Source organism: Ostrinia furnacalis, unplaced genomic scaffold (genome assembly GCF_004193835.3).
Source record: "Ostrinia furnacalis isolate ACB-3 unplaced genomic scaffold, ASM419383v2 OfSCF4163, whole genome shotgun sequence".
Lineage (NCBI taxonomy): Eukaryota > Metazoa > Arthropoda > Insecta > Lepidoptera > Crambidae > Ostrinia > Ostrinia furnacalis.
In genome coordinates, this window is record NW_021134402.1 from 15,130 (window position 1) to 42,556 (window position 27,427).

The 27,427-nt window shown below is 43.1% G+C and overlaps 1 protein-coding gene across 9 annotated transcripts in view; it reads right to left on the reverse strand.

The window, feature by feature from the left end:
* The window catches only part of LOC114359014 (proteoglycan-like sulfated glycoprotein papilin), a 40,571-nt gene extending 14,768 nt beyond the window's left edge, over positions 1–25,803 (reverse strand). For 6 of the 9 annotated variants that reach the window (XM_028313238.1, XM_028313246.1, XM_028313244.1 and 3 more), the window contains exons 1-39: positions 25,751–25,803; positions 24,854–24,997; positions 24,272–24,422; positions 23,680–23,803; positions 23,236–23,316; positions 22,983–23,158; positions 22,619–22,751; positions 22,033–22,255; positions 20,990–21,110; positions 20,494–20,673; positions 19,706–19,882; positions 19,029–19,208; positions 18,271–18,406; positions 17,492–17,637; positions 17,349–17,385; positions 17,075–17,119; positions 15,790–16,983; positions 15,493–15,621; positions 15,346–15,411; positions 15,081–15,215; positions 14,570–14,780; positions 14,076–14,260; positions 13,589–13,762; positions 13,005–13,122; positions 12,432–12,718; positions 11,855–12,031; positions 11,196–11,372; positions 10,328–10,507; positions 7,401–7,571; positions 6,726–6,810; positions 6,270–6,391; positions 5,727–5,811; positions 4,890–5,020; positions 3,244–3,367; positions 2,788–2,875; positions 2,073–2,277; positions 1,360–1,530; positions 768–888; positions 341–437 (exon numbers count right to left, since the gene is read on the reverse strand). In XM_028313238.1, the coding sequence (XP_028169039.1) occupies positions 341–437; positions 768–888; positions 1,360–1,530; positions 2,073–2,277; positions 2,788–2,875; positions 3,244–3,367; positions 4,890–5,020; positions 5,727–5,811; positions 6,270–6,391; positions 6,726–6,810; positions 7,401–7,571; positions 10,328–10,507; positions 11,196–11,372; positions 11,855–12,031; positions 12,432–12,718; positions 13,005–13,122; positions 13,589–13,762; positions 14,076–14,260; positions 14,570–14,780; positions 15,081–15,215; positions 15,346–15,411; positions 15,493–15,621; positions 15,790–16,983; positions 17,075–17,119; positions 17,349–17,385; positions 17,492–17,637; positions 18,271–18,406; positions 19,029–19,208; positions 19,706–19,882; positions 20,494–20,673; positions 20,990–21,110; positions 22,033–22,255; positions 22,619–22,751; positions 22,983–23,158; positions 23,236–23,316; positions 23,680–23,803; positions 24,272–24,376 (6,297 nt within the window). In that variant the 5' untranslated portion in view covers positions 24,377–24,422; positions 24,854–24,997; positions 25,751–25,803. The remainder of the gene's footprint in view (positions 1–340; positions 438–767; positions 889–1,359; positions 1,531–2,072; positions 2,278–2,787; positions 2,876–3,243; positions 3,368–4,889; positions 5,021–5,726; positions 5,812–6,269; positions 6,392–6,725; positions 6,811–7,400; positions 7,572–10,327; positions 10,508–11,195; positions 11,373–11,854; positions 12,032–12,431; positions 12,719–13,004; positions 13,123–13,588; positions 13,763–14,075; positions 14,261–14,569; positions 14,781–15,080; positions 15,216–15,345; positions 15,412–15,492; positions 15,622–15,789; positions 16,984–17,074; positions 17,120–17,348; positions 17,386–17,491; positions 17,638–18,270; positions 18,407–19,028; positions 19,209–19,705; positions 19,883–20,493; positions 20,674–20,989; positions 21,111–22,032; positions 22,256–22,618; positions 22,752–22,982; positions 23,159–23,235; positions 23,317–23,679; positions 23,804–24,271; positions 24,423–24,853; positions 24,998–25,750) is intronic. The other 3 variants (XM_028313240.1, XM_028313239.1, XM_028313241.1) reach the window with 3 other exon arrangements.
* Between the last annotated feature and the right edge of the window lie 1,624 nt (positions 25,804–27,427).

The following is a 27,427-nucleotide window of genomic DNA, read 5'->3' on the forward strand; positions in this document are numbered from 1 at the left end:
GTGCTTGATAATTAGACTTTTATGAGCTCTAAAATAAAATTAGTCAATTGAGTGAGTGCTGTACTGTAACGTCGCAATCTCGCAATCCTCTTTGTCATCAAATTTCCCATACATGGGAAAGTAGCATTCTGACAGCAAAAGTTTATTAAATTAAATAAATATTTTAATAAATGTATTTGAACATTAAACAGAATACAAAAGGCGAATTTATTATGATCCATCAATTAACCTTTGGGCCAGCAGAAATTAAGCGCAATGTCAATTGACTATTGTGTCAACTTCCCTACAAGAAGGATGGTTTGGTGCTTGAAAGTGTCAATAACCTCAGGCAATAACATACCGGCGCGGTGAGGGCGGGCGCGAGAGTGGTGGTGGTGGTGGCGGCGGCAGGCGGTTGACGGCGGCACTGGCCTTCGCATTCTTCGCGCGTCGCGAATCTGTACGAAAGTCGTCAATATACTCGTTACTTTAAATGTAGAGGTCTTTATTGGATGTGGTTCGCCAATCTGGAAATCATTAGCAGTGGATGTCCTGTGACTAAATTAATGACGATGATGAATGAATTTATACATTTAATGCAAGATGTGCTATTGTATGTTTTGGGCAATATAGAGAATCTGTTTAAGAAAAAGCCCAAAAAGAATTAAACTACTGAGTAGATACCTACCAAAAGTAACAAATACAGGGTTCAGGTATTTTTCAAGATTTTTCCATCTCTTTGGACAACCATCACCATCACGATCATCATCAGATCTTCCAAAAGTTACCTGTCTGTGTCCGCGGGGTTGCAGGAGCCGTACTGGAAGCACTCGTCGCGCGACTCGTCGAAGAACCACGTCTCCACGTAGTCGAAGCAGTTGATCGGTTTCGGTGTCCTCTTGCACGGGTCTGTGGGTATTGATTTTTTTTTTATTACTTTCTATTCTTTTCTAATTGAAAAAGCAGCTAAAAACTCTTTTACCAGCCTCTTCTACTAACCATCCAGAAAAAGAAACTTCGACCACAATTCTTTGAGATGATAACAATTATTGGGATGTTACTTAGTGGACGACTTTTATGTTATGTGACTGATGGAAAGTTTGAACCCATTGTAACAGCTTCAATAGCTGCTAGTAAGTAACTATTAAGATTTTAACCAAGGTTTCAGTTCTATTGGTCCCAGCTAATCCTGTCGGCCCTTCATTGAGGCTCTGCCGCACCGTGTAGGGCCGGACGTCCACGGAAGGTGTCTTGGTCTTTTCTAGTAGGTACCCAAGATCCCTACCACTTTGTAGCAGAGGGAACTCTCCAAATTTTTTGTGGGTAAAAAGGTTGTTTTTCCTGAGTAAAAAGGGCGTTTCTCCAGTTCACTGCACTCACCCTTCTCAAACTTGCAGACGTCCTCGCACTCGTCGACGGTGGAGAAGCGGTTGGGCCCGCCGTGGCAGCCTCCGTACATGAAGGCCACACAGCTGCCCAGGGCCTCGTCGTAATAGAACTTGGGGAAGGCGGCCCGGCATGGGCCCGGGTCCACTGGGTAGCGGCACACCTCTGTTGAAATAAAAGGTATTGAAGTAATTTTCCACCTCTTTCTTCTAAGTAAGTATTCTTGTTCCACTGAAGTGTTTAAAGAAGACTGCCTGCTTGAACTAGAGTTATTCTCAAAGTTCTGACTTAAGAGCTGTAGTTAATAGCCACAGCACACATGCTACTTTTAGCATCGGTGATCGGCGATTTTGCTACTTTCGTTTGTTTCGTACGTTCGGACGCGGTATCGGAATCCGGCGTTTTAGTGGTTGCTGTCGCTGCATCGAGCTTCTGAAAAACGACTCGATAGTGCGGTGTGTGCATTCAGCCACAGAATGATTTAAATAAGTATGATTCAGCTTCTAAAAAATGGCTTAATCGCCGAAGCTAAAAGTAGCAATTTTAGAAAACGAGGCTGTGTCTAGTGAAAGACATGTGCGGTGTTGCGTATATTTCCGATTTGAAATGAAAAATACCTTATTTTCTTGATAAGAGACTACACTATTCATTTTTATGGCTTTTGCTTGGTTTAGTAGCTACTGAAGGAACTCTAAAGAATTACTGACCAATGTTGCGGAAGGCGCCGCAGCTCCTCTCGCAGGCCTCCTCGGACAGGAAGACCCCGGACCTCCTGCAGGAGTTCCCGCCGGCCGCGTTGTGGTGCGGCACGCACGCGTGTTGCTCCACGTCCAGGTACCAGACCTCGCCTTCTTCGGCACACTCCTCGTCGGCCGCGGGCGCGATGCGGCACGCTGGCGGGACTTCTTCCGCCTGGGAAGGAATGAACACTGGTGATACAAGCTGTGGTGTTGTTTGAAGAAAGCTTGCGATTTAGCTTAGACGCAGACCACCAAATTTTTGTCGGCCGAGAGTTTATTAGTCGTTAATCAGTATGGGCATGTATGGAAGTGCGCGCAATACCGATTTGATTTTCACACAAATTAAAATCGGGCCCAACTATCGGCCGATTAAAAGTGGGTGGTCTGCGCCTGGGCTTAGAGGCAAATCTTTTAAGAATTTTTAAAAATCGATAGAGGTATAGGTACCTACTCTAGGCAGAAAATTACATCCTCCTCTAAAATGTGTGGTCTCAATTATCTTATACGCCCTGTATTTGAGCAACAAGCTCACATGATTTAAGCAGTCTGGGTACGTAACATGTTAAATGACGCACGGATCTTTTCACGTAGCTACCTAATTATTTTGGTCTTTAGAAACAAAATGGGATCAACCAGAACCAGGATGTTATATTTCTGTACATGTCATTTGATTGTGACTTACCGGCGCGGGAGCCGCGGTGGCGTTGGCGACCGGAGCCGGCGCGGGACCGCTCCTGCAGCGCCGCTCGCAGTCTTCTAAGCTGTCGAACCTGGATACCAAGGAGCGTGATTGGAAATGGAGATACAGTTGTTATAGTACCGAAATTAACACTTCTCACTGATCATCAAATAATTAGAATATCATCGGGATGACCAGAATATAATCCTTTAAAGTGATCCGGAAGCTCTAGAGCATGTAGGTAATCTGTTCAGATAATGGTTTATCATTAATTATTATTGTTCCTTTGACTTCTTTTAACAAAACAATATAAACCAGTTTGATACCCACGTAAAACTTCTATATGAGCTTTAACTTTAAAGGGGTGAATAGGTATCTTATGGGCAAGTTTACTCCACCATACATCACATCTACTGCTTGAGTGAGACAGATTACTTTTCTAAACAGTATAATGGTTACCTGTTGGCGTTTCCTTCACAGCCGCCGTACGTGAACTGGCTGCAGGAGTCTGAGGCGGGGTCGTAGAACCAGCTCATGATGGAAGCCTCGCACGGGCCCGCCAGCATCGGCAGTTGGCACACGTCTGCAATACCAAAAGATTTAGAACTTTATGTCTTTCAGGTAAAGTTTAAAATAAATTGAAGTAGCTATGACTTTTTGTGGTGATATTCTGCCGTACACTACATGATAGAACAATCAGTAGCGTATATTCTTTAGTTTATGAGAGTGATGAGAAGAGTTAGGCGCTTTTAAGAATCATGCATCATGCAAGATAGTCGATCTTAAGACCCCACAATTCCTGATCAGTTGTCTTCACAGTCACCCGTCACAAGCTCCTAATACGTACCCCAGTTTTTGTCCATTTACTTAAGTATTTGGTCATTTTACAATAGCGTGCCATGCATCATATTTTCTTCTTGAAGTAGATTTAAAGACCACCTTGTTCCACCACCACCACCTTGACCACCAGGTTTTGATAACGGCTTCGACCATCCTAAGATGGAGCTTCCTTAGCCTGAGATGAACTGACCTTGCGTAGACCCGCAGGCAATCTGGCAGTCGTCGTCAGAAGCGAAATTGTTCTGGTTGCCCCCACAACCTCCGTACGCGAACTCCTGACAAGTGCCTCTCTCAGCGTCATATGCCCAGCGGGATATAGCATCCGTGCACGGGCCAGGGTCCACGGATAAGAAGCACACTTCTGCAGGACGTGCGGTTATGTTGTTATTGACAAAGCGAGTGGGGTGAATGATGTTAAGTAAAATTATTTTTGGATTAGATGATGTAAATCGACAAATTGTATATTAATTATTGTGATTAATAAGAGACACACAAAGCCAAACACTTTGATTAGGTACAAAGGCTGGAACATGAATGATAGATGTTAGTTTAAAACACATTTTAAAAAATTAAATAGCTCTTATGGTATTATTATGATGTTATATGATTGGTAGAAGTTGCATCATGAATAATGTAAGTGAAAATTTTCATTCAACAACAAAAAATAAGCTGAAATATGTTGTTCGCGTAATATGATGTCACTTTGGTCAAATTCATGGCGAATAAGCGTTGTTAACACAAACAAATTAAATTTAGCAGAAAGATGAACTAATTGGTTGACGATGCTAGTTAGAAGATATCCAGGTCCTTCACCCAGGCGTTATTTCCTACTGGGCACTCTGGTCACGTGCCCAGGGCCCCGTATTGATTACAGCCCCCTTTTAATCTCAAAAAAGACCTTTTTCAATATGAAAAGAATCCTTTAATCCTTATGTGTCCAGGGTCCCTAGTAGCAGAGTAAATACGTGTTGGCGCGCTCACATACAAACCGCGCCCGTGCGTTTCTATGAAGATGACCTACTCATTTGTATTTACTCTGCTAGTAAGTTAAAGATGATCGAGTGGCGACCACGGGCTGGAAGACGTAGCGTGGGCAGGCCTCCTACTAGGTGGACCGACGATCTGGTAAAGGTCGCGGGAAGAGCCTGGATGCGGGCAGCGCAGGACCGTTCATTGTGGAAAACCTTGGAAGAGGCCTATGTCCAGCAGTGGACGTCATTTGGCTGAAACGAACGAAGGTTAAAGACGGATATTCCTCCACCTACCTTGTCCAGCGGGGGGCTGCGCGGGCGCGGGTGTGGGCGCCGTCGCTGGTCCGCAGCGCGCGGCGCAAGCCGCCTCGCTGTCGAAGCGGTTGTTGTTGCCGCCGCAGCCGCCGTAGTAGAATTGACGACATCTGCCAGAGTGAAGGATATATGAGTAAGAGTATGTACCCAATATCATCTATCTCGACCTATTTTTTTTTATCCACAACGAGAAAGCTCTTGGCCTGTATCTCACCTGATGGTGTTGTGTCAAGTGATGATCAGGCCGAAGGTGGAAGCGAGCTTCACCCGGAACCCTCAACCACGGAGGAACTGGCTATCTTACCTCTAACTGCCGGAACACAACAATGCTGTTAACATTGTTGTTATGGGCGACAGACTTGGTAAGATGGTGGTAGCTAGCCAGGCGGACTTAGAACAAGCCCTACCACCAACCAAACCGAACAGAAAATATCTGCTCCCACTGGGAATCGAACCCATTTACATATTTGGTGCAGCTTAGATAGAACTTTGCTAGAGGCTGCGATTTTTCTCGGAACTTTAAGTGGTCTTTAGGGTGTCTTATTTGCTGCAAAGTACGGCGCGACAGGAGCGTGGCAGCAGCACGATTGTTGCTAAGGTTCAACAATAGTGTTAGCTGTGGGACACTTTGCGGCTGAATTGAATGCGCCCTTAGTTCGTCAAGAATTAGTGAATCGTCGAGATAAACATGATTATTAGCTTATCAGCATGTTTTATAAAGATACCTACTGCAGATTTACGATACCATTAATTTGATTGCGCTATTGACTACTCAGTTAAGAATCGCACAACGACAAAATAAGTTGGATATTGTACCTGTTGATGGTTTGATCGAAGAACCATTTTTCAGTGTAGTCGGCACATTCGCCGGTCATCGAAGGCAGTGTGCAGAGGTCGGCAGCTAAAACATAAATGAATTGTTAAGGACCAAAGCGTTAGGCATTTTATACAGTGTCCGATAAAGACGCGATATGAGTCATAAGTTTCAAAGATAATTTTATGAGCTATGTTAACTGTATGGCTACATCACAGAATCATTGAGAAAATATTTGGACAATGAATCTGAATCACATTTCTCTAGTTATTTAGCTACGGAAGATTTACCATCAGGCATCAGGCTGTGATTAGGAGATAAATATCAATGTTTTCCACCGCCCTACTTTCTCTGCCCGCCAATGGTTGGACCAATGGTTGGCGGAAAACCCAGTTTGGTGAGATCACTGATCACCCTGTATAACTGAGTCTCCAGCGGGCACCCTAGGCTAGCTTGTTTGGTGAGATCACCCTGTGTATCTGACTTATCAGCAGATACCCTAGGCTAGCTGTTTTTGTGAAGATCATTGATCATTGTATACTCACCAGGGGTGGGCCTGGGTGCCACTGTGGTGGTGGTGGGGCGCGCGCACTGGCTCTCGCACTGCTGCTCTGTGGCGAAGCGATTCTCGTTGCCGCCGCAGCCGCCGTAGTAGAACTGACGGCATCTGGGGTAACGACATTTTCAAGTTCTTTTCTGACAGCACATAAGACTATACGGGACTATTGCCACCTCTTGTTTCTTTCCCTGCAACTCTTGTGTAGCCAGGATCTACAGCTTAACTACCAATAAAACCCGACCAATGAAGGTGAAGTTTTTTTCCCGGGAGAAAGTTATACCACAGGTTATACTGTCATTGGACCCACAACGAAATTAATCAGAAGAACATAGGAGGAGTCCGAAGTTAAGGTTCGACTTCCCTCCAGTGAAAAGGTTTAAGGTGATGAGTAACTTTATAAAAATAGCAAACGAAATTTCCTGCAAAGTATAACAGTTCATACCTCTGGATAGAAGTGTCGTAGTACCACTTCTCGGTATAGTCAGCGCATTCTCCGGTGAGCGCGGGCAGCGTGCAAATGTCCTTCACTGGAATATCAACCAATCACGTAAAAATCATGTTTATAAGTTTTATTTGAGGAAATGGATACAAGAATGGAAAAAAGACCTTCTTTAATGGAATGAGAAACATAAAAACCGTGCAAACCCAAACACCATGAAATTAATGTTATTGTTATCATTACACTAAAATGTGTTAAGAGAAGAAGAAATGAAACCCAACAAATGTAAAACCACTTTCATGCAACAGTCAAAAACAGAAAGGGGCACACTTTTTTTTGGATGCAGTAAAATTAACTACCTACTACACATTTTAAATTACATTACCTTGCAAATAAGATTCTACCAAGGACTAATAAAACCGCGGTTTCGTTACAGCATACAGCTGGCCTAGGAGTTAGGCCTAATGATGGCCGGTTCTTCAAGGGGAAGGCAATCCTTTTAGCGGGTTTACAAAAACTTACCAAGAAGAACCAGTTGTGGTTACAGCTAATGTAGAAGAAACGTGCCGAGCCGTTGTCTTAGTAGAGCTTGCTTCTCCAAGCCTTTTCAGCAAAGTAGACTATCGCCTTGCAGTAGATTTCATAACTGTTTCAAAGGAGTCAAGTATACCAACTTACCATAAGAGCTCGGGCAAGCCTCGGCACAGCTCGACTGGGAGTCGAACCGGTTGTCGTTCCCGCCACAGCCGGAGTAGTAGAAAGGCACGCATCGGTCCTCCGTCTGGCTGAAGGACCAGAGAGCTTGCTTCTCCGTGCAGTTGCCGGCTTCTTTCGGCTCTTTGCAGCGGGCTGTTCGTGCGATAGTTAGTAAGCGACTCCATTGAATTCACATCGATGGAGGAAGGTAAAGTATAGGAAATAGAAAGAGTATTAAGTATTTTGTATAACCATAACCGTAGACCCGAGATAATATTAGAACCCAAGATAGTAGAAGAAAGTTTTAATAGTTTAAAAAAGGTCATGCGAAGTATTCTTTGTTAAAAAACCCCAAACACCATGCTCACATCCCAAATTGCAATGTACATTTAATTTTAGTCTGCCAAATTAAAGATGACGATCATTCCTCAACCATACAGTTAGTGAAAAAAACATTTCATTTTTAAAAGCTCGTCATCAATGTTGTCAACTCAACACTCAACAAGTGGGTCTTAAAATGAACATGGACAAGNCTACTAACTACTGAGTAAGGTATGATGCGAAAGCTTTGCTAGTGTCCAAAACCAAATGAGGAAATGGTGGCATGGTAAATGGTAATGAGGTAGGTATAGTGATAGGATAGTGCTTCAAACCAACACCATTTGAGTAAATAGGTCAAACCGCTTCTCCTACACACGTTACATTTCTCCAGTAGATAATCCAGCAACCTTTATTTGTTAGGTAACGTTATAAATATGTCTGTTAAGTATGACTGTCTACCACCGGTATCGGTATAAAGGGTAGGGCATACCGGTGATAAATACCGGTGTGCCTTACCCTTCAGGGATTCAATACCTCGTCTCTGTTGTCATCTTTGGCACATGCTCAAAATCCCCTAAAAGTGATGGCTCTACTCACCGAGATTGACGAAAGCGCCGCACCTCCTCTCGCACTCCTCCTCAGTGCGGTAGCTGTTAGGGTGTCCGCAGCCGCCGAAGCTCCCCTGCGTGCATTCACGGCGCTCCGAATCGTAGTAGAACACTGTGACGTTGTTGCCGCATGGCGCGAGCGAGCTCGGCGTCGTGCATTCGCTCTCAACTGCTGGCTGTTGGGAACATTCGAGTTTGGGAAGTGAGTTGAATTTGGCATCATTAACCAATAATTCCAGGACACAGCTTCATTAAAGCACTTCAATTTAGCCCTGATTTTTCAATGTGCTTTATAATTAGACTTTTATGAGCTCTAAAATAAAATGAGTCAATCGAGTGAGTGCTGTACTGTGACGTCATATCCTCCTTGTCATACAAATCTCCAATACTATGGGAGAGTAAAAAATTTGCACATTTAACAGGATACAAAAGGCGAACTTATTGTGCTTTATGACATTAACCTTTACTTAATCTTTGGGCCAGCAGAAATTAAGCATAATATCAATTGACTATGTTTGTCAACTACCATAAAACAAGAAATGGTGCTTTATAAGTGTCAGTATCATACCGGCGCGGTGAGGGCGGGCGCGAGAGTGGTGGTGGTGGTGGCGGCAGCAGGCGGTTGACGTCGGCACTGGCCTTCGCATTCTTCGCGCGTCGCAAATCTGCGCGAGGAAACGTAAACAAGTCTATTGGTAATTTATTGACTCATTTCCCAAGTAGCAACAGATTATCTTCATAAGGCATTGAAGATATCTTGAAGGCTAGTAGCCTAATTCTAGCCGTTGTCTTGGCCAAGACAATAGTCGCACTCAAGAAATCTTGAAGTTATGCCCCAAGACAATGGTAGGCAAAAAAGGGCACAATCCTTTGGAAATTACTGAGACAGAGTTAAGACACCGCTTAAGGCAGACTTAAACCCTAATTAAGAGTGTAGTTTTAATAATTTCTAAACAAGTACTATAATATAACTTGTAGTATGACTGTAGACAAGGAAATAGAGTTGAAGATATCTTGAATACTTATTTAAGAGTAATAATTATTTTTACAGCTAAGTTTTATTTAACTTCACGAAGAACTATGTGAGACACTTTTTATTAAAGAGGAACTTTAATTTAGAAACATTGTGATCTTTAACACTAAATCAACTTTAGATAAAGGTTACTGAAAATGGCGATTAAATTATTTTAATATCTAATTTATATTATGTCTAGAATAGACCGTAAATGTCATTTTTGCATAGGAAATATAAAACGCATTGTGGTTTCTCGTGTAAAATTATTGGATAATGTTATAAAACAGGAGGGCCTTGAAAAAGACCTAATAAGATAAATAAAAAATTACGAAANAGAAGGAATAACACAATTTATGAGTAGAAATAGAGTTAGGACGCGCCACCGCTATTAGATTTTGGGTCTTTGAAAAATTTTTTAGTACATAAAATAACTACCTATTGTCCTGAAGACTTTGCTATCGTGTAAAACGCTGTATAAACTATATACAGAAAAAAAATCATCGCTCTAGTTACATTTCTCCCATCGATTCTCAGCTCCGCCGCGTAAAAAACGTGTTTGGGATATTCACCCAAATAACCATAACCGTAGACCCAAGATAATATTAGAACCCAAGATAGTAGAAGAAAGTTTTAATAGTTTAAAAGGTCATGCGAAGTATTCTTTGTTAAAAAACCCCAAACACCATGCTCACATCCCAAAATTGCAATCTAGGTACATTTAATTTTAGTCTGCCAAATTAAAGATGATGATCATTCCTCAACCATACAGTTAGTGAAAAAAACATTTCATTTTTAAAAGCTCGTCATGAATGTTACCTTAGCAGATCTTAGCTGATTACGTAAATGTCACTGAAATCTCATAACTGTTTGAGGTTGAAAAATATCTTCTAAAGTCAATACCAAAGAACTTAAGTCCCCTAAATCCCTTTCTCTAAAATCCCACCACCAGAGCATCCCAAACTCACGCTGAGGTTCGCCAGGCGGCGCGCAATGGTGCAGACAAGCTGCTTCTGATCCGAACCGGTTGTTGTTCCCGCCGCAGCCGCCCCAGACAAACTGCTCGCAGCGCCGCGTTTCCGGGTCAAAGCCGTAGCGAAGGAAGTTGCCCGCGCACGTGCCTCGGTCGATGGGTAACGAGCATTGGTCTGGGGAATCGGATCACAATAATAATAAATAACAAAATTTGTTTATTGCTTTTTTACAAAATAAAACTTATAATAAAAACGTAGAAGCAAATGGAGGTGGATCAGCTTGTGCTGCCAAGGACTATTTGACAGCGCTGTTTTAAATTACCATCAACGACAGCATCTTGAAGTCTGGTGCTAGGCCTTACTAATAGAAGACAGATCTGGGACTATCCATTTACCAGTGATCATAAATTGCAAATGAAAAGGAGGTCTTGAAAAACTGAGCTGTGATACTGTGAAGGTATAGTTTCAAGATTGATTTAGAACCTGAAATATCACTCGCATTCATGTCCTGAATCATGAAAAGGAACCTTATATCTTTTGGTAACTAGATATTTATTATTTGTGCTGATAAAAAAATCCTTGGGATCAGTTAGGTTTTTACAAGAACCTACCTCAGAACCCAAGATTGAAAGTATAGAATTAGCCTTGTCTGACGCCTATGGTTGTCCAAAAATCCGACATAATAACCGTGTCAATCAATCCACGGTTCTACCTCGGTTTTATCTGACCTTATTAGACGCTACATTCAGTTGTTTGTTTTAAATAAAGAACCAAACGTGGACAAAGCTCACGTAATGCTAAGGACAGTCAGACGCGTAGCTTCTTAATCTAATACAAGGCTCCAATTTAAGGCAAGACTCACCGTCGCTCTTAGCGGGCTCGCACTGCTTCTGGCAGAGCTCGCGCGAGTCGAAGTTGTTGGCGTTGCCGAGGCAGCCGCCGAAGATGAACTGGCCGCACTGCTCGCGCTCGGAGTCGTAGTACCAGCGCGGGTGGTAGCCCGTACACGCGCCCTTCACCTTTGGTAGGTTGCACGCGTCTGGAATCAACATTGAATATTGAACCTTAAGGGTTAGGTATAATAGGGTTATTTTTTTGGGTTTGAACCTTATCGAAAGGTAAAGGTTAAAACTTTGAACATAATTTGATTGTATTCTAGATCATGAAAAAGCTTTTGATATTATCTCGTTTTTATTTAGTAAGCTTTAGAACTTTATTAATTATTTTAGAGATCAGTCCAAGTCTTCTCTATAGTTATTACTAAAGCACCCTCAATGAATATTTTCGAAGGAACTTATAAAACTTATAAATAAATAGCGATGATGTACCTCAAGGGAGCATACTTGACCCTTCCCTGTTGCCTATAGATAAATGAAGCAGTCATTATATTTACTTAGTTATTAGTAGTAATAGCTAGTATTTTGTTAGTTTTGCCTAATAAATGTCTACTAAATAAATTAAATAGGTATTTCTTATCTAAGGCAGACAAAAGAAAAATATCTATTTTGATTAGCGACTGACCTGTCGGCGAGGGTTGCACGCATACGTCCTCGCACTCCTCCTTGCTGGTGAAGCGGTTGCCGTTGCCCTCGCAGCCTCCGTACCAGAAGCGCGAGCAGCCGCCGTACTGCAGGTCGTAGTACCAGTACACGGAGTAGTTGGAACATGAACCACGGTCGGTCGATAAGGCGCAAGCAGCTGGAAAATAATGTGAGAAATGAAGAATAAACTTTGATGTAAGAATAAAGGTAAAAAAGGGAATTCTGTAACTTCGAACTCTTCCTACGTTCTTCTGGTTAATTATTTTGCGGGTCTAATAACAGTTTAATTTTCCCCGTGATAAACATGAACTTCACATCAATATGTGATCACCCAAAGAGTACCACCAATGTGGCCCAGCTACTACGCGGAAGTTACGGCGGTGGGAATAGTCCCCATTATCCTTAGAGGAGTAAATAAGATATTTGGTGAGCTCTAAATTGTTATTCTCTTTACTTATTTTCAAATTTTTTAAACTGCGGAGCATTCATAAGACAGTGGAAATTATATCAAACAGAACACAGTTGGTTGAGCAACATTGACAACTTTATAAACTCACCTTGTCTGTTTTCAGGTTTGTCAGTGCATCCCAGGAATTTAGTGCCGTTGGCGGGCGTCTGTCCATCGGGGCAGCACCCGTATTTGCTGGTGGAACAATCGCAACCGGCCTGGTTAGGGCCGACAGCGGCCGTCTTGCCGTCGCCGCAGCATCCGAACTCGGACTGCTGGCAGAGGCAGCCCTGCTTGCCGGGGCCCTTGGCGATGGTGACGCCGTCCTCGCAGCAGCCGAACTGGTATGTGCTGCAGTCGCAACCTTCGTATTCGGGGCCGGAGGCTGGCGTGTGTCTGGATGCAATAGGGATGAACTCGATTTAGATAATTGAGTTTTTTCTAAGGCTATATTCGATTGCTATTTTAAACAATGGTCAATGGATCAGTCGTTTTCGTACATTTGACTATGGAGACCGTAAATGTGTAATAATGGCGGAATTAATGCCGGGAGCCATTCGCTCTCACTCTCTAATCAGTACCAGTCAATCTCTCTTTTGATCGGTCAAGAGCAAGGTAAACGAAAAACAATAAAATGTAACTGAAAAGGGACATATAATGTAGGTTTAGTGTTATGACTCACCTGTCAGGGCAGCAGCCGTGCTCGGTGTACTGGCAGCCGCATCCCTCGTTGCGGGGCCCGGCGGCGATGGTGACGTTGTCAGGGCAGCAGCCGAAGTGGGCGTACTGGCAGCCACAACCTGGAAATACCACACTCGATCAGTTGTCTTTTTGTTAAACCTACATCGTTATCATCATCATTATAGCCACAGGATGTCCACTGCTGAACAAAGGGCTCCTCAAACAGGCTGAAGTTAAGAAAATTCACATAGCAATAGACTGAGCTTCCTCAACTACTGATGAGGATTCCTTGAACCACGCGAACCTAGTAGGGTAGTAGTACCTAGGTGTAAAGTATAAGTATGTCAGTAATAAACCTTGTGTGTGTTTCATAACCATCTTATGCCGAATACTTACTAACTTAATTATGATAAAGTGCATCTCAAACTAAATTATAAGCTTGAAAAAATCGAACTGCCTGAGGTGGGAATCGAAGCCACAACCTTTCGCTTGCCGGGCGACTGCTGTTCACTTGTATTGACTGCTCTAAATTGTAATTTGCCATCACTTAGTATTAACACAGTGACCTTTAGTGTAATGACTTACCTTCAAGGTGAGGTCCTTCAGCAGGCTTGAAGTTGTCTGGGCAGCATCCATGTGGGTACAAGAGGCAGCAGCCTTCGTAGTCGTATCCATGGGCTGGCGTCTCCCCGTCGGGACAGCATCCGTAGGCGGACGAGTTGCATGACATCACACAGCCTTCCATTTGGGCCCCAGCAGCTGTTGATGAAAGTTTCATAGAAAACATGTAGGTAGGTTACAAGTTTATTTCGTTTAGTTGATTTTAAAAGCCATAGCACACTTATTACTCCGGAAAGGGGTCAACACCGTATAGTCTTTCGCCACGTAGACAACCGCGAGGCGAGGCGTTAATACTGACTGCCTCGAATTGATACGGTTACGATCCGTTTCCGGGTTGATGAGTGTGCTTCGTCCTTTGGTATCCTGCTTGAAATTGTATTTTACCTTTTTAAATGCATCTGTTTTGAACTATTGAAATGAGTAGACTATAATAATATTGTTAGCATCGTACCTGGTGACACGCCATCAGGGCAGCAACCAAATTCGGTAGAGTTACAGTCAGCATCTTCAGGTGAAACTGTTGTGGTAGCATCTTCACCCTCTTTTTTTTCTTCTCCCTTCTGTACGACGGTTTCAGGGCAACCCGCTTTGGCTGGTCCGGTAGCTTCAGTTTTTTGGTCTTTGCAGCATCCATATCTGTGATTCCATATGGTTAATAAGTAATCATTTTATCACAACTCAATAGCCCTTGATTCTTGGCTTAAATTACTTACCTGGTTTGTGGTTTCTAAAAGCTTAGTCTTTATTATAACCACTATTGTCGCCTTCACTTAGAAAAGTGGCAACTTTGCAAGCAGTTAGTTTTAGCGGGTTTATTTCTCGGCAGGGACAGGGATATCCATTAGCCGAATGCATTTCTTTACTTGGTGTACTTAGGAATAACTATCTAGATCCTCTGGTCTGGTCTACATTATCTAAACCATTTCTTATGTGTAATCTACTTACTTCGACGACTTGCAAGGCGGTGGCGGTGGCGGGCAGCCTTCCTGCTCGTTGCCCTCGGCCGCGGTCTTGTTGTCGGACTTGCAGCAGCCGAACAGAGTCTCCGCACACGGCTCAGTGGGACAGCCCTTGTTCTTAGGCCCGGCCGCTGGCGACACGCCGTCGGGACAGCATCCATGAGTCGTCTCGTTACAAGTCTTTGGATTGGCACAACCTGAAAAATAAGGGAATTTACTTAGAACGGACCACTTATGGAAGGTTCATCATCATCATCATCATCAACGGCCCTTTACAGTCCACTGCTGGACTGTGAGTCCTCCACTATAGTGGAGGGTTTTGCCATAATCCCCACGCTTGGCAGGCGGGTTGGAGATCGCAGTTTAAAAGATTGAATGTTTTTAGAGAGCGCTGCTGCCCCTTCTCTGTTTGATGTGTAGTCCCTAAGTCGCCTCTTACGATACCCGCGGGAAGGTTGATTCTAGGAATTATGAAAAATACTTTTTATGTGTCGTACCTTCGTCAAACGGTCCAGCAGCAGGAGTCTTCTTGTCAGGACAGCAACCAAACTTGCTCTTTGTGCATTTGGCAGCACGAGCCTTGCAACGTTGCTTTTTGGTGATGCCAAAGGTTGTCGCCGCGTCCCAAGGTGCTAGGAAAAAAGACGTCGACATATTTTACAATTTTTGAGTAATGGGGCAATTTGTCTATATTAACTATTGATTTATTTACTTTGATTGCCACTGGCACTGCATAAATAAGAAAAATATAAGTCTACTCACTTGATCCACCGGATACAGTCGATTCTTCGCTTGTTTCAGTCGAACCAGTTTCGGTGCTACCAGTTTCTGTGAATATTAACGATAGAAATTACGTAATTTGATAAATTTTACAACAATTTATCACCGTCGCTCTAATCTGTGTATTACCAGTAGAGCCAGTTTCTTCAGTGGCCGACACCGTGGAGCCAGTGTCTTCGGACGCAGACTCAGTGCTGCCCTCTGTGGTGGATGCTTCAGTTGATCCTGTCTCTTCACTTGCCGCCTCTGATGTTGGACCTTAGCAACAAATATGTATGTATGTTTAATCATATTATTATTATTAATTTGACATTAGATTGATCCAGCCTATCGCAAAAATTCGATGCATCGAATTCATTAAATAGTGACACTTTGTAACTACAGATTTTTTTTGTCATTTATGTTTTCAAAGTCTTAAAATCTTACCAGATTCCGTAGTTTCAGTAGAAACAGGTGACTCAGTAATGCCTTCAGATGTAGATTCTGTAGACCCAGACTCAGTTGTTGATCCTGAAAGTTCTGTAGATTCAGATTCAGTAGGGCCCGAATGTGTAGAACCAGATTCGGTAGCGCCTGATTCTGTCGATCCAGGTGCCTCTGTAGAACCAGCTTCAGTAGTGCTACCAGCTTCTGTTGTTTCAGATGAACCACTAGCTTCAACCTCAGTAGTGCCTGATGATTCAGTTGCTCCGGATTCAGTGGAAGATGAAGATTCAGTGGCCCCGGACTCGGTGGAAGATGAAGATTCAGTTGCTCCAGACTCAGTTGTACTGCCCGCTTCAGTAGTTGCGGACGAATCAGTAGATCCTGATTCTTCTGTAGATTCTGTTCCATCAGATTTATCAGAAACAGTGCTTCCTGCTTCTGTCGTACCGTCAGTGGCACCAGATTCAGTTGATCCCGATTTAGTAGTACCCTCCGTAGATTCTGATGTCGATAATGACGACTCTGTACTCGATTCAGATGTTTCATCAGTAGGTGACGATTCAGATGTTTCATCAGTGGGTGACGATTCTGATGACAAAGTCGAATCAGTAGCTTCAGTTTCCTCCGTAACCGTTTCGTCTGTCGCAGTGGACTCCGTTTCCTCGTCATATTCAGACTCTGTAGTTTCCGTTTCATCAGTAGATCCTGACACTGTGCTTTCGGTTGCTCCAGTTGATTCAGTAGCTCCCGATTCTGTAGTTCCATCAGATGGACCTGACGCATCAGTGGGCTTGGATTCAGTAGGCTTAGTAGAGCCTGTCGAGCCGGTGGTTTCCTCTGATCCAGATACAGTCGTGAGATCAGACGAGTCTGTGGCACTGGACTCAGTAGACCCAGTTTCGTCAGTATAGTCGATGTCGAATTCGCTTGATGAGGAACTCTCGACAGTCGACTCGGTTGATCCTGTGGCGTCACTTGATTCGGTTGAACCGGATGGTGGCGCGGAACCATCTGACGAGGCTGATATTTTAACAGCAGTTGGCTCAGTGACAAGTGAGCTGGAGTCAGTGGCACCAGACTCTGAGGTTTCGTCTGTGTCGGTGCTAAGAGTAGTCTCATCAGTGGAACCAGTTTCGTCAGTAGACCATTCTTCTGATGATAATGTGGAATCGGTTGAGCTAAAGCCGGAACCCTCTGAAAAATAATTAAGTAATTAAGACTTATTATTTAATTACTATACTATTATTTTAAAGTTTTATTTAATTTTTATTATTATCTTTCTTACCTCCTGATCCTAGAGTGAATTCTGACTCGAGTTCCGAAGGTGACTCTGTAATAGTGTTCATAAATTATAATATAGGTTAAGTAGTAATAATGATGTTATTAATCTCATTCGGATTAAATCGGATAAGAAACACTTGCAAAAAAAATATTTTAAGAAAATATAAGAAACTTAAACATTTGCATTGTTTTTAGACCTAAGGAAATAAAGTTCAAAATAATGTAGGTATTATAGATACTATTCTGCCATTAACAGCTTGAGGGTTAATCAAACTTACCAGATATGTCTGGACTGTCACTGAACATCTCATCGGGCTGCAAAATATGTAAGAATATGAATAAATTCGATATAATCTTGTTGAAACCACTAATGTCACTAACCGAGGCGATGAAAGCAAGAAAAAGCAGTGAGAGTTCTTACGAATGTGCTTAGCGAAGAGTCCTCTTCAGCGCCCTTCTCTGGGAACTCATCCTCTTCCGCGCCCTCTGGGAACTCCTCGTCCTCACAGTCCTCGTCGTAGTCGTCCATGATGGGGGTCGGGTTTGGTCCCACAACCGTTACCTCATCTGGGAAATGAGGCCATATTAGAAGAAAAATATCGCTATTTTCTTATCATCATAATTACACGGACTTCCACTCCTGAGCACTGGAGACAACAACAAAGATTTGTACGACGAAGACTTGCTGATAATGTTTATCTATCACTACAACTCGGTCTGGCTGGATGCAGGCCGCTACCAATCGATCAACATGGAAAGTATTGGCTGAAATGACAACCCGGTCAAGTTAACTGCTGGGATGCGACTGTCCCTCGTACTCACCCGCACACCTCCTTCCAGTCCAGTCCGTACCAGAGCGTCGATGTGACGTCACGACAGCCAGGTCCGCAATTAAGTTGACCGGGTTGTACACATTACATAAGGGATTGCCTAAATTGTAAGACCTAATGGGAATTCTAATGTGGTTATGCAATGATCACCATCGTCACTACGGGAGGCCTGCAGCAGCCTAGACGGGCTGCTCGCCTTCTGGGGGGATCTGGGGTGGTTGGAGTAGGAAGATAAACCACAAATCGCGCACAATGGCCCAATCAGGAGGCTAAGTGCGGTATTCGATTGCCCTGCAAAACTAACTAACTGTGGTTATGCAATAAACGATTAAGTTTGAGTATTGATTATAGCGTTTTACCTNTTTATTACCTTCGTTGCAAGGGCTCAAGTTGCAGGCCTGCGTGCTGTCGAGCACAGAGGCGATGTCGCAGTCCACTGCCGGCTCGGTCCCGCTCAAGCACATCACGCGGCGGAACTGCTCGCCTCCGTCGCAGGGCGCTGTGCACTGGACAAACAAATGGAATTGATATTCCTAAGGCTACGGTTTCTTATTAAACGTTATACGCTGCGTACGATATCAGCGTCAACACAAGCATGTGAATTGCTTACTTTGGGGCTAGACAGCGCTATGTAAAATTGTCCAAAGATTTATTTATTATTTCTTTAGCATTGACGTGGCCTATTGCGTGACGCTATTACGCGGCTTACGGCATTTATAAGAGACCAATCTTAGATTCTTACATTTACTCACAAGTCAGTCGAATCTTGAGTCAAAAAGGAGGATTTTAGCAAGATGTGTCTCACATCTTGCTCATTTGGTCAATTAGATAGGGTCTTGCTCATGCAGTGGAGACTAATGACTTGATGAGAAAGAAAGAACATGATCTCCCACATGTGTCATCTATCCAGCCGTCTTTATTCTGAGGTTATCTTTACGAATGTGCTGTTGGTGTTGTTTTATGTTGGAGTTCCGAAGAAATAGTTTTTTTTTATACGGTGAGTTTTCTTTCCCGAAAACTTTAAACCAGATCTTTTCAAGGTAAGAGTGAATGGCACAGGGTTACAGAGTGTGATTGCGGTCAAAATCTGCCTAATAAAGCTAGCATGGTCTAAGTACATTGTCTTACCTCAGACCAAGGTCCAGCGTACCACAAGGCGGGGCACTTCTTGACCTCGCAGGGCCGGGTGTCGTTGTACTTCTCCTCCTGGTCGCAGCGTTCGTCGGCCACCTTCAGAACAGACTCGCCGTCGAACATGCCGCAGAAGACGCGCCGGGTTTGCACGCCGACGCCGCATTCTGCCGAACACTGAAAGAGATTGACGATGAGAAAAAGCCTTAATTATTACAACAATAAAGATTTCGATGTAGGTTATGGGTTAATTCCACTTCAAGATTTATCTATTAAATGACTAGGTAAGTAATTCAAATACTGTTTTTGTTGTTCCTATGGGTAATTTGGGTCTAAGTCACAGCTTCTCTAACTTTGCATCGGGATTCGGGACGCATTGGTGCGGCTCACGCTTTCTCGCGTAGGATTGATTGATGTTTCAAAACAATTTTCTTCTTACAATTCGAGTTCGACTTATGGGAATCATAAAAAAAAATTGGAGCTCCCGTATTTGAAAATGGGCGTAATGATTGGATCAATAAAGAGGTAGTATTTTATGTACGTTAGCTGTTCAAATAGACATTTCTTTTATGATGCAGTGGGTTCAGCTGCCTCAATTTTTTTACTATTCTGGACTCCTTGCTGGACTTTGATGTCTGAAATACAATCATTTTTATTTAAAACAAGATGCTCACCTTGCTCCATTGAGTAGCGTACCACTGGACCTCGCAAGGAGGTAGCTTGGTGCGGTCACACGGTTCCTCCAGCACCGGAGTTGGATGATACGAGCAGAACGTGGAGTTTACCACTTTTCGGTCTTTGGTCGCGCACACAGCACTCCGGGTTTGCACTGTCGATAGGCAGTTGTCGCACTGGAAATTACATTTTATGTTAAAGGTCATAAAAGACAATTTTGAGTCTTCTATTGTCCAGGTTTTATAGCGACTGAGGATATTAGTGCCGCCTTAGAAAGTCTGACATGATTCATGTCGTAGGTCAGGCCGTTTCAAAGCTCTTATGGCCTGTTTCAGACTTATCACTAATCACGCGGTTGCTAAACAGTACAGTTCTCGTACATATTGCGTCGAACCGTAAACGCACGGTTATGGCCTTAGTAGTTGCAAGCAAGAACTACCGGAAATGGCACGCTTATTATGCATGTCTGAACCAGAATGGAGAATCAAGAAGAAGAAACTACAACTCGGTCGAGTTAACTGCGCACATGGCTGTGGTGACGTCACATCGACGCTCTGGTACGGACAGGGCGAACGCGGGGAGGTATGCGGGTAAGTGCAAGGGAGAGTCGCACTCCATTAAAGTGCGTAGCAACTCGAATGGTTTTTAATAGTGCTCTTTACAACATTCCAAAGATGACCTTTTGAAAGTGCCTAGCTATTTTTTCATAAAATGACAACTTACAATTTTGAAACAACCTATTCAATTCCTCTTGTAATCACAGAATGTGAATTTTTTTAGTTCTTACCCCAGTCCAGTCAGTGAGGACCCAGTCGACTCCCTCGCAAGGGTGCAGCATGCAAGCCTGCTCCGCGGGAGGCTTCTCGTCCACGCACTCCTTGTCGTCCAAGACTTCCACGCGGCCGTCCGTCTTCTGATAGCACACCACTTGCCTGGTCTGCTTGCCTTCGTCGCACAGTTTGTCGCACTAGAATACGGAACAAAATTGTAAAGTTAGGTATAAATTAAAGATGATTGTGATTGGAATTCATTGCTGTTGTAACAAAAGGTGTCAATTACCCTACTGTTGACTGAGTTTGGTCTCTGTCAACCACTGGACTATATTTCTATTGACCACATTTCTAACACAATTATGTGTTAAAGCTTAGCTGTAAGTAAATGGATTTGAAATTTTAATTACAAGTCCATTTCAGCATCATAATAAGCTATTGCTATCAAAATAAATATTAGTTTATTATTATGTTATGTCGTCTTCTTTTAAATATTTAACACTAAGTACTCACAGGCTTCCAAGGTCCGGTAAACCAGGTAGGGCAGGGGGCGTCATGGTTGCACTCCTCGAACTGAGCCGGCATGGGGCCCAGCAGTTCCAAGCACTCCTTATTTGCGACCACTGTTGGATTTCTGAAACAAGGTATGCCAGTTTAGAGGGTGTGAAGAATTTGGAAACATTTTATCAATTCAATATTATACAAAACGGCAAAATAACATCACCAGTATGCAGTAGGCCTAAGATGCGCGCCGCGATAAGCGGTTATCACGCAATTTTATCGTTTTTCCCATACATTTTGACGTCGATAAAAGTTATCACGGCGTGCATCTTAGGCCTATAGCATAAGGTATAGTCGTCCTTATTTCTGTCAATTTGCTTATTTTTGCCTGAAACCCTTCCAGCCTCCACTGCCAGTTTTTTCGAAGACCTAACTATGTCTCTCTCCTTATCAGAACTATTCAACCACTAGTTTCTACTGCCTTCATGTTCTGCAAGTTTTTCTTTTTCATTTGAATCCTCTCCAGTACTTTTGATGTCAACGATCTCTCCTGCTTCAACTACCAGCTATATTGACGTCAACAGTGGCTCACCCATTCGAGACTATTTTCGCCTCTCGATCCCGTCACTGCAACTCCTGTGCAGCCAGGATCTACAGCAGGACCGCCAGTTTGACTCACCTATTCGCAATGATCTTTTCACAGCACACGTGACGATGGCGGGTGCCGCCCTCGCCGCAGTGCTTGGTGCACTTGTCCCACTCGCCCGTGACCCACTGCGCGGGGCACGGGTTGTTGTTGCAGGTCTGGTTGGAGTCCGGCTTGAAGGCCTCGTTGCAGAATAACTTGGGGTCGAAGGACCACTCTAGTTAGTAGACTGTAGATAAAGGTACCTACATGATCTGCAAGTCTTACTTTTTAGCCTCTCCTGCTTCAACTACCAGCTATTTTGACGTCAACAATGGCTCACCCATTCGGGACTATTTTCACCTCTCGCTCCTGTCACTGCAACTCCTGTGTAGCCAGGATCCACAGCAGGACCGCCAGTTTGACTCACCTATTCGCGATGATCTTCTCGCAGTACACGTGACGATGCCTGGTGCCCCCTTCGCCGCAGTGCTTGGTGCACTTGTCCCACTCGCCTGTGACCCACTGGGCGGGGCACGGGTTGTTGTTGCACGTCTGGTTGGAGTCCGGCTTGAAAGCCTCGTTGCAGAGTCCGTCGTCTACCACGTCTAGTTCTTCGCGAGTCCGGCACGTAACGTTGCGGGTTTGGATACCTGAAGAACAAAAAAACCTTAGAATAAAAAATATTTATTAAGCCCTTCACAATTTAGGTCCTTAAAAATAAAATTAACTAGGCCAAGGCCAAATTTGTAACAAAGTGTGTGTGACTGGTGCCTGAAATAGGTTTCAAAAGAGAAACCTGTGCTACGGGTCACCAGGCCCCACCCCTGTTTCGGATTATTAGTATTACATTACAGCCGTTCTGAATAAAAAATGTGTCTGACCGGACATTTTGTAAAGCAGCTCGTGAACGACACACCATAATATGACTATACTAGTTAAATAGATGAGCTGACGATTTCTTACTTCTATTATATCTAGAGAAAACAAATAGAACTATCAGAAAGAAGTAATACCTCCACCACATGTTTCGCTGCAAGGCGTGAACTCATCGTGGACCCAGTTGTACTCCTGGTTGGGCGGTGGCGCTAGTGCTTTGGGTATGCTGTACTCGTACTGAATACCCACGTTTGGCTCTTGTAGGAGAAGCTGAAAACAATAACTTTGTTTAAATATGATTGTGCAGAAATGTAGAGTTTTGCAATATGCCTATAAAACGCAGAAAAAATCGCCCCAAGAATTGTAACATCATCATTTGCCCTCTAAAGAGAAGAGCTAAAAAAAGATAAGACCTCGAATTTGGGACAGAGACCAGTGGTTTGCTACACCGGTTTATTTCTTTTTAACCGCACAGTATTCTCGTTAGTTCTGATTACTTACAGATAAGAAAAGCGCTTCATTCGTCGGTCCCAAACACCTCAGTTTGTCAGGCGAAGGCAGTCCGTTCTGGCTTCGCTCGTAGTGCCACGTCGCCCCCGCGATCTCTATGCTTCGAGGGAAGTCGATGTGGTAGTAACCGTTCAGGTAGTATGTGTCGTTCGTTGTCGCTCTTAACGCTGTGGAATAAACATCATTTTACTTTGATGATAGATTGTAAACGAAGTAGGTATGTACAGATTTCTGATCCACTTACCTAAATAATTACTGGATGCTCTGACTTCTCTAATATAAATGTTGGTTGCCCCAGCAGGTATGAGAAGTATGTCATTGTATCCTGAAAACCATATAAATATTTAGAGTTAGACAGTGTACCTGAAAACACCAACCACCAATACCTATTGAACGTTTTTAGTAGATACTATAAGCAATTACTATGCATGATGGAAAACGCAGCGTGGGACGTCCACCCACAGGGTGCACCGACGACCTCATAAAGGTAGCAGGAAAGCGCTGGGTGTAGGCCGCTACCAACCAGTCAATAGAAATCATTGAGGAGGTCTATTTTTAGCAGTCGTCCTGATGTTGATGATGGTTGATGTGGTGAACTTGATAAACGGCAATCGTTGTTCAGTTCACCAATTAGTGAGTTGCTGGTCCTCAGAATCTGTGAGGAACTGGGGTTAGTCAATGGACCCACCATTCCTGAGATCCTGTGTGTCCAGAATGTTGTCTTCAGTGTGGCAGTTGGTGCCATTCCCGCGGCACTCCCGGCACTTATCCTCGCGCGCTGCCGACCCTAGCATCATGTCGCAACCAACAGGCTGCAACAACATTTACTATTTTACCACCATCATTGCAAACTGAACCATATTCTCTAGGAGATTAGAGTCAGGAAGAATTTCAGGTGGTGCTTATTATCTTCTGTAGCACAGGGCAAAGTCAATTGATTTGTAGTGAAATGATAGTGAAGACTAAGAGTTTAGTTTCTTCCAACTGGAACAGCTAGCTTAAATTACATTCTTAAATAAAAAATACCGTAATTTTTTTTTATGATATTATTACATCCAGCTTAACGTAATGCTTATTTAAGATATCAAAATTGTTCTAAGGTGTTGATGACACAGATGACTTTATAAATATTGTTTGTCGATCTATAGACTGTCACGCTACATCACGCACAGTGAAAACTTTACCACCGCGAGCTAACAGCGTACAACGCCATCTAGCGGTGAGTAGTCGTACCATTAATAACTGACTAGCATAAACAAATTTTGTTTCTCTCAATTTACCTGGCAGGTGCCGTTTACGCAGACGTCGAAGGACTCCTCGCTGCACCTGGTCCCGTCGACGACCTGCAGCTTCTGCCGGTAGTAGAACCGCTCGCCTCGCGGCATGCAGTTCAGCTCGCACGGGTTCGGACCCTTTGTGTATGGCACCCATCTGGATATAACAATAACAGCAAAATCATACAACTTTTCAAGATAATATAAATTAAGCGTTTGATGCTAGTACTTAGTAATCTTCTTGAAAATCACATTAAAAATGTGAAAGTCAAAAAATACACTTTGGTAAGATGGTGGTAGTCAGCTTAGCTTGGATTTAGGTACGAAGCGCTGACGCTATACCTCCACCACTACGCAGAAAATTTAGCCACCACTTAGGAATCGAACCCAGGACATCTGTATCTGAGACAGGTGGTCTCACCACTAAACCACATAAGCGTTATAAATAACTAAATACGTGCTACTAACTCGACACGTCTTAATTTATATCTTTTTGCATGCTATACTCTGTTGAAATGTGTGATCTAAACCTAAACTAGTTTTTTCAAGCTAAATACCTAATTGATTTAATTGCATTTGATAACTCACTTGTATTTGATTCCCTTAAAGGCCACGTCGTCGAACTCCGAGCACTGTTGGGCGCGGAAGTCCTGGGCGCCGTCGGGACAGTCCTGCGTTTGGCACGAGAAGAACTTCGTGTCTCCTCCCCGGCACAGAGGCTGGCCGTCTGGTCTGAAACAGAAAAAATATTAAGATAATTTATTTTAAAGTCTTTTTAAGGCGTAGGTACACCTCCAAATATTGCTGTGGCTCGTTGTGCCTAAATTATAAGTTTCGTGGTAATTTTAGTTAATTTTTAAGAAATACTCGATATACGGGGTTAAGACGTGAATATAAAACAATAATTATTTACAAAATTGAGACGAGAAAATTTTAATGCGTACAAAATTCGTGTCCAAGAAAAAAACAAAAGAACATCGAAATTGTTCGTCGAGAAAAATGCAGTGCACACGCATGCAGTTTTCTTAGTGGCCAGTGTTGCGCGGCCAAGGAGGCGGCCTAACTTCGTCAACAACGATTGATTTTGTTTATTTTGTAATGTCTGTGTTCTTTTATGGCTAGGTATTTTAGAAATTCAGGATTTGACAACATTCACTTGTGATGTTTATTAGGGATGCTATCTAGCGTAGTACAAACTCAAGTCTGAAGAGGCTCAGGTCTTCAAACAAAGAAAAAGAATTTTCACGTCTTCTATCCTGCTTTGCTTCTCTGGCTTTATTTAAGAAACAGAGCATGCTTCTAAGACCGCCTTCAAATTAGAGGCATGCAACTGTGCTTCTAGTCTAGAAATTGCATGAATACTAGTATAGTGCTGCCGCAAGCGCGCCATAATGGCACTACTGCAGCGCTTCCTAGTCTCTAATTCGAAGGCGCCCTAAGTCTCAAGTATTTAACAATATCTCAACTCAAAACCAAGACCCTTACCCAACTTCGAGACATATCCTTTTCTGGCTAGCTACACCCCCGCCGCACGTCCGCGAACACGGCGAGACCTCCCCCCACTCCCCCCACGCGCCGTGCCCCTCCCCCCCTGGTATCACGTATGATGATGAGAGGAACAGCCCGGCACCTTGCCGTCTGTGTCTGCTTCGGTGTCCGTGGACCTTTAGACAAAGAACAAAGTGGTTTTTAGGCACTGGAATGTTTATGGAATAAATGACTATGACTATGACTGCACGACAAGCTAAAACACTGTAATTTGGCATGTTTCAAGAAGACTGACGCATCATAATACGGGACTATTACCACCTCTCTTTCCCACTGCTGCAACTCCTGTGTAGCCAGGATCTACAGTTTGACCGCCAATAAAAACCTAACCAGTGAAGGACAAGTTTGTCTCGGGGGAAAGTTAAAATGTCATTATAATGGTAAGGTACTCGAGTTTATCGCACTAATATTAGCTCCCAGCGGGATCTGAACTCGTAACTGCAGCTGTTATCGTAGTCGATAAACACCAGAGAGGCGTCAATAAGCAGGCCATGAAAAATAATTCACAAAGCTCCACACTGCGTACCTACATTTAACTACTGTCCGACTCGCATCAGTAAGTATCTACTAATTTCAGCTGTTTATTAAAAATCCCAAAAACTACTGTGTTTTATAGTGTATTATAGTGTTCGTTGTTGTGTGTATTATAGTGTTCCTCTTCAATAGTTATTTCTAATTTGTCACGGGGTTCTTTTAAGTTGACTGAACTAAGACAATAAATTCGTGTCTAACAGAAGCCAAATGATTCATCCGCGACCAAATAAATGATCTTGGGTGGCAGTCACTCTATTTAGTACGAGTAAATGAGATGATTGATTCTATAATTGTTTTTGTCGCCGTATCATCGCTACTGTGATTGTTCGTTTTTTGTCGTCAATCTTAATCCAGAGTTAGCATGTGGGTGTATTTTATAATATGGCACTTGGTAGAGTTCAGTATCAGAGAAGTGAAAGTAAAGTTAGGTAGTAGATAGATAGCCAGTAGCTGACTACTGAAAATTGCTTTTTTGTCGACCAATGGCATGTTCAAGTACAGAATCATACTCTGATTTCTTTTTAGAAAATATTTTATTAACCACTATCCTATCTAAATCGGGATAAAATAAAACAAAACCACGCCAAATGGGAATGGAGCCCAGGATTTATTCGAGAGTCGAGTCTCTTCCGTAAGAAAACAACAGTCAAATCACTGCACTGACGTGTTTTGTGTCGCTGGATAAAACATTTCATTTTCATTTCTTCACTATTTTCAATGAAGCTGATATAAACCTCTCAGGTAAATGCACCAAGGCAAATGATAAGTCAGGTAGCGCCGGAAAATTGAAAAGTGAGTAGATAATAATCACTAACGTAGATGAGGTATTCTCGTCATGATTTTACTACTTACAATATTATCTATTTATAATCAAAGCAGTTCAACGATGGCTATTGTATTCAACAAATCAATTTGCGATTTCCGATGGAATAATCGAAGGCAGCTTAAGATGTTCAATCTAACTTATAATGGTCTGTCGGCCATTGCATTTGAATGATTTATGGACTGCACTCCTCGAGCGTGGTTCCCGCATACGAAATGTTGTGGTGAATGCACTTGGGGCTAGTCCGGAGTGTTTGG